The 7,109-nt window shown below is 33.8% G+C and overlaps 1 protein-coding gene across 1 annotated transcript in view; it reads left to right on the forward strand.

The window, feature by feature from the left end:
* PDS5A (PDS5 cohesin associated factor A) overlaps positions 1–5,877 on the forward strand; it is a 204,231-nt gene extending 198,354 nt beyond the window's left edge. Inside the window, exons 28-31 of the mRNA XM_044680438.1 lie at positions 550–612; positions 938–1,083; positions 2,451–2,556; positions 5,521–5,877. Of these exons, the coding sequence (XP_044536373.1) occupies positions 550–612; positions 938–1,083; positions 2,451–2,556; positions 5,521–5,877 (672 nt within the window). The remainder of the gene's footprint in view (positions 1–549; positions 613–937; positions 1,084–2,450; positions 2,557–5,520) is intronic.
* The last annotated feature ends 1,232 nt before the right edge of the window (positions 5,878–7,109 follow it).

Below are 7,109 nucleotides of genomic sequence, written 5' to 3' on the forward strand. Positions count from 1 at the left end.
ATAGTTCCCAAGGAGAAGAGCAGTAAGAGCTAGGCAATGAGGATTAAGTGACTTGCCCAGGGTCACACAGCTAGGGAATATCTGAGATGAGATTTGAACCCATGACCTCCCATCCTAGGCCTTTCTCAATGCACTGAACCACCTACCTGGCCCTGAGGAAGTTTTTCTCTCGAAAAAGTATTGAAGAGGATTATGGTTGTGGATTGGGGGAGTGGGTTAGAAATTAAAGGGGAAATATTAGGGTGTTTTTTGAGTAATTAAAAAATTCACAATGACGCTTTTAAAGCTATCTTCATTCCTTCTGAACTTACTTATTTAGGAAATTCTGACAATTGTAAATATAGAAGTCAGGTTTTACAGATCTCTTGTCATACCTCAAGGTATGCAATAAATGCTTTTTGATGACTTTGGTGCATTGGTCCTGTGTATGCCAGGTTTGTTAGCAAGAAAGTCAATTAATTTGCAAAATAAATTATAAAAGGCTGGCAAGAAAATAAATCAATTAAAGGAGATATTCACTTTTAATTACTGTTTCTCTTTTTAATACAGGATTTCTGTAATGACAGGAGTTATATTTCTGAAGAGACAAGAGTTCTCCTTTTAACAGGAAAGGTATTGCCAATTAGATGATTTTAGTTCTTTGTTTTCTCAATTACCTGTCATATCTGCTGTCCTGATAAAGTACCCCAATGTGTCATTTGTAAATGTTAATGTGGAATTTAAAATTCCAGTACTGATCATCAATAAATTTTTGTCTGACAGCAATGTTTATCATAGCTTCCATGTTTATCAGAACAGTCGGGGTTTTTTTTCCAGAATTGTTTTTCATTCCATTTATTCCAAAATAGAAATAGTCATTTGGCTTTTTAAAATGTTATCTGAACACATACTTATTCTTTTTAATGAAATTATATATATATTTGTATGTTCATTTTAGCCAAAACCTGCTGGAGTACTAGGTGCTGTGAACAAGCCTTTATCAGCAACAGGAAGGAAACCTTATGTCAGAAGCACAGGAACAGAACCTGGAAGCAATATTAATGTAAACTCAGAGCTGAACCCTTCAACAGGAAATAGATCAAGGCAATTTTTCTCCTAATTATTTTGTTTCTTCTGTTGACTTTGTTCGTCACTTGATTTATTCTGAAAGCACTATATCAAATCGTGTTCTTTTGCCTTCAGGAAACGTGCTTGTGTGAAATAGTAATAAAGGGGGAGAAACAGAATAGATGCTACTTTTATACAGTGTATACTGTGTGAAACATTTATATGTAATGAAGGCATTGTCTCTAACAAAGAAAATGAGTAGAAACTTGATTTCAGATGTATCAGTCTCAGGTAATTGAACTTTACAGCTATAATTATACTGTTCATAGCATATAAGATCAATCAAAAGAGCATGTATTCAATAAATAGATTATGAAAAATGCCATTAATGTGCACTGAGATCCTGCATCCCCATTGATTTTACAAGAATCATCATGAATCTGATTACCTTATATTGAAACATTATCTTTAGTCTAAAAGAAAAATTTGGAAGAAAAAGGTTTTGAATAAATTATACTGCTTATTGTATGCATAGCAATATTTAACACTAAAGTAAATATTGACAGTAAAACCTTCTTTTTAAATGCTATTTGAGTTTCCATTAAAAATGCTTATTAAGGGGGCAGCTGGGTGGCTCAGTGGATTGAGAGGTAGGCCCAGAGATGGGAGGTCCTGGGTTCAAATTTGGCCTCAGACACTTCCTAGCTGTATGGCCCTGGGCAAGTCACTTCACCCCCCCATTGCTTAGCCTTACCAGTATACCAATACATAGCATTGATTCCAAGAAGGAAGGTAAAGGTTTTTAAAAAATAAAATAAAATAAAAATGTTTACTAACTCATTAGTAACAGATTAAGAGGTAACTTTTAAGGATTTTGTTTATAAAGATGAGTACTACTTTATCAATTTGGACAGCACCCTGTTTGGGGTCATAAAACAAATGGTTGTGTTTATAAAATACAAAACTTAAGACTATTTTTCTGCCTTTCCATTAATACCAACTTTTTGTCTTGTTTTTATCCAGTCATTATTATCTAGCTTTTAGCACAGTGTACTTTGGTACTTAGTAAGTACACAGTAGGTGCTTAATCTTTTCTGAATGATTAATATAGACAATATAAATGTATGTCTTCTAAGGCAAAACAAAGTATGAATCTGTTGCTTACTTTAGTCCAAAGTAAATGGACTAAAAATCAGAAAACTGGAGTTACAATGCCAGCTCTGACACTAAAGAGTCACTTAATGCCTTTGGAGTTCCACATCACACTGTGATTTCCAAAGTCCTACAAACTCTAAAATTCTTTGTCTGAATTTTGTTTTAGTATTATTATATATTGAAATACATTTTAGAATCCATGCTCTGCTTTATGTGGTAAAGTTTTCTTAGTTAATTTTCTTTAACAGGGAACCAAGTTCAGAAGCTTCAGAAACTGGAGTTAGTGAAAATGAGGAGAATCCTGTTAGAATCATCTCAGTCACACCAGTTAAGACGGAGCCTGTAAAAAATAAGGTAACCATGTGTCCATTCATGACTCCCTTCTGCGGGATCTTAGCGCAAACCTAGGCTCCGGATCAGGCCGTATCTGTGAGCAAGCTGTTGCTTCCTGTCTCATTTTGTTAGTAAAGGTTTCCACTCCCTTCATGAGGGTTGCTGCAGTTCCGTGGCACCCCTCTTCCCCGCAGGAAGTAAGAGCTGCCAAGTGTTACTTCATTTTTTTAATCAAAGGTCACTAAAATTTTTGCCTATTCCTTTTAAAATGTGTATTTTTCGCCACTTTTTCTTTTAATAGCTATATATTTCAGGCTATCGGTCTGTTTTACAAGAATTCAACATGAATACATTCTTAAATGCTTTAGGCTGAAGTAGACACTTCGTTTCTGTTGGCATCTAAACATTCTGTCAATATGAAATCGAAAAGTGACATGTATGATGAATAAATGACCCATTATTTTTTTTTTATTTAAAAAATTTTATTTAATTTAGAACATTTATCCATGGTTATAGGATTCATGTTCTATCCTTCCCCTCCTCCCGCCTCCTCCCACAGCCAATGCACAATTCGACTGGGTTTTACATGTGTAAATGACCCACTTTTAGTGGTCATAAACATAGTTTTGACTTAGAAGAATAGATTCCAACTCCTCCTGGATTCATTGATGTACAGTTAAAAAAATTTCAGTGTATTATTATTTTGTAATGAAAAGGATAATCAAAATCTATTAAGCACAGTTAAATGCTAACAAAACTGAGAACACAAAAGAAATAGAGAAATACTTTCAAAAAATATAAAATAACCTAAACTGGCAGAAGATCAGATAGAGATCGTAAATTATCCAACCTCAGAAAAGGAAATAACCATAAAAGAATTACTGAAGGAAAAAAGCTGATCCCAAGGAATTCACAAACTTTTAAAGAACAAGTTGGTACCCATCCTACACATATTCTACTCACACTGAGAAAGTAATCCATCAGAATCCTTTTGTAAGACAAATATACCTCTTAATACCCAACCCAAGTAAAAATAAAATACACAAGGGAAATACAGACCAGCATCATTAATAAATATCAGTTCAAAACTCATGAACCAAATCCTGTCAAACTTAGTATAGTAGCTCAAAGCCAAGTTTGAAACTTTTCTCATCTTCCTGGCCTTGTGACCAAGCATATCACTGTCATTACCAGCCTCAGTTTTCTCATTCACAAAATGAGGATGGTGAAGTTACAGTTTTGGATTCTTTTTTTTTTTTTTAGCATCGATTCATTTTAGAGTAGTTGTGAGAATCCCATCTGAAATGCACTTTTTAATCCTTAAAGCATGGATAGTCTAGTTCTGCTATAGTACTTTTCCTGAGATTCAAAGATAATGAAACCAAGATTTATTCATTGGCTCTAGCCTCAGATATCTATCTATATTTTTTAAAGTGCTCTAAGTTGTTTTATTGCTCTAAAGAATGCCTCTGATTTCTGAATATCAGAATTTTGAATTCCCCTGTTTTGGAGAGGAAAAACAACTGTTTAGATCATTAAAAATTAATATGAAGTTCTAACAGTTCTTAACTATACATTGGGACATTATTAAAATCTTATATTTTGTACTTTGGGATTTTAAAGAGTTGAAAGGTATTATTTTATTCAGAGACTACCTCTACTCAGAATTTTAAAACCAATGTCAAAAGAGAACAATTTCTGTTTGTTTCATTTTTTTGAACCATGTGCATAAATAAATTTAAAATTCAAAAAAAATTGGGATTAAATAAGAATACAATGCTTAAATCAACTCACAAAAAACACATCAGAATACAGTTTTGATGTAAAATTCAGTAGTGACTTGCTCCAACCTTCCTTTCCACCCCTCCCAAATACTGGGCCAGGAATTACATCTTAACTGTACACTGAATTTGCCATTAACCTCAAACAAGTTACTTATGTAAAATTAGGTCATACACATATAAAACTGTAAAATCTTATGAAGATTTGTGTTTTTAAAGCTTCAAAATTCTATGCTTGTAAAAACATCATTATATCTTGCTTCTTTATGCCTTGTAGGTATTCCTCCTCAATAATTTGTAAGCAAAATTTTATAAATGGGATATTTTTAATTCACCTGCTTATTTTTTTTATTACATCCTCATTTTGCCATTTCCTATTGATCTTTCACTTAATCATTTCTAATCAACTCCCATTGGGAATCCTTTAACATTAAGATTAATCAATTATCTTCTTAATTCATCAGTTTGTCAACTGAATTTTTTTTACTAGAGAATTGTCAAGCAGAGCACAGACATGGTAAAAACCTCATCTATTCAGAACATTTCAATTCACTGTGTAAAGCAATAAAGTAATTTGCTGCATATATTGTATATATTCCATGTGTAGGGATTCATTTTCCCGATTCCAAAGATGGAATATTTTTAGAACATGTTATGGTGTATGTTTTATGAGAAATCTTTTAAACTTATCAGCAACATTTTAAATATTTTGTGTGTTTGGTGTTGTAGGTGAGGGTTTTGAGTTTTTACAGTTTTCATTTGGTGTGGAATGATTGTTCGTCTTTCTGGGAGCTAATAGGGTAACTTGAAATTAATAAACAGCACAATAATATACTGGTATTTTCCAATACATATAATTATCTTAATTGGTCTGATGCGGACATCACTAATCTTTTTTATTTTTGAACCATGGTACATAAGATTTAATAAAAATTATTCTTAATCAGGTAATAAGATAAAATGTTGTCTCTGAGGGGAAAAAGTCTCACTACATTTTATTATTTCAAATAGATTTCTACTACATTTAGGATTTCCGTTGTAGGTAATCATTTTTGTGGAAATATGTTTATTAATTTCTCTCTCATACCCAACTGCCAGCATTTTTTCACCTGCTTTAAAAGCTTCTTTTCAGTAGCTTTCAAATATAGATGATTACTAGGTGAAGACTATGTATGCTCACAGGATTTAATTTGGACTCTTATAGGAGATTAACTCTGATCAGGCTACCCAAGGCAACATCAGTACTGACCGAGGAAAGAAAAGAACAGCAACAGCTTCTGGAGCAGAGAATATCCAACAGAAAGCAGAAGAAAAAGTAGATGAGACAGGACCACCTGCCCCTCCCAAGGCTAGGCGAGGACGTCGGCCCAAGACTGAATCTCAGAGCAGTGCAACAAAAAATGACGAGACAAATAAAGCAGCGGGTAGGGGAAGAAAGAGGGCCGCAGGTGGTCAGGAGAGCCCAGGGGGGCTGGAGGCAAGCAATGCCAAAGCACCTAAACTACAAGATGTAGCCAAAAAAGCAGCACCAGCAGAGAGGCAAATTGATTTACAAAGGTAAAATAAAAGTAACTTCTCTCCAAATCCTGAATTGTACAAATGTACTTTAAAAATTTTTTTTGATATTCTTAAGTTGTTAGCACATATGAGTCAACCAGTGAATAACTCTTGGTTTGTTAAGAAAAAGCTCAGAAAACAACTTACAAGCCTTTTTCTTTCTGTATTGTTTGTTTTCATCCCTTTAATTCAGTTTTTAATGTCTTGATTCTCAGAAATCCATCAACCACATGACAGGTTTCTATTTGCATTATCTCTTGTGTCCTGCACATTCTTCTAGAATGCATTGGAGGTAAAAAAGATCAAATCAACACCAGAAAGGAGGTTTTTTTCCTTCTTTCTTGCACCAGTACTTGGGAGGTGTTTTGGTTATTGAACATTACCTTTTGTCTGCAAGGGATTGTTATGGCACTTACATACACTACTGCCTTTAACTTTTCCAACCTTTTGATTTTCAGACCATGACTCGTTCAAAAAGGTTGCGAGCACAATATCTATCGTTCATAGTAATAGGATGTGTCAGGAATATTGCTAAGTATATTAATGACAAAACCTAATTTCATATTCACTCCAGAGTTTTCTAATTTGCATCTTTATTAGGCCTTAATTTTTAGGTTCAAAATAGTTAATGAAATTTAAACACCCATCAGGGGATTAAGTCTCAAAGTATGTGCTGCTTGTTTGAAGACTTTAGTTAAATACGAAATATTATAGGCAAAAAAGTTTATATAAACTGCATTAAGATACTATAAAATGATTCACACATTCTGTAGTATTTTTTATCTCACTGAAAATTTATGGAAACTGGGATTAAGAGAATTTGAAAGTGAAAATATTTGAAAAGTATACTAGTGAGTCCCAGTTAAATTATTTTAACCTTATCAAATTTAATTCTTTATGTAGAATTTGTTGAAGTTCAGATGATTAAGCATTTAAACAAGTGCTCTTCTGCAAGCCTCAGGGGATATAAAGACAAAACAAAACCCCTCAGAATCTACCCTTCAGTCACATACAGCCTAACATGGGGTGGGGGGACGACTTTTGAGTCTATCATTGGCAGAGAAGTTACGCAGGAGGTGATAATGGCAATGTTCAAGAAGGATGAAGATTGAGAAAGAAAAGGGCTTTCTGATTTAGCAAAGTCATCAGTGACCTAGAACAGTTCCAGCGAGGTAGTCAGGCCAGACAACAGGCGAGGGTGGATTAAGAAGTGAGAGGAGAAGAATTGAAGTTGTC

The sequence above is a fragment of the Gracilinanus agilis genome, chromosome 6, assembly GCF_016433145.1.
Source record: "Gracilinanus agilis isolate LMUSP501 chromosome 6, AgileGrace, whole genome shotgun sequence".
In the NCBI taxonomy this organism is placed as follows: Eukaryota; Metazoa; Chordata; class Mammalia; order Didelphimorphia; family Didelphidae; genus Gracilinanus; species Gracilinanus agilis.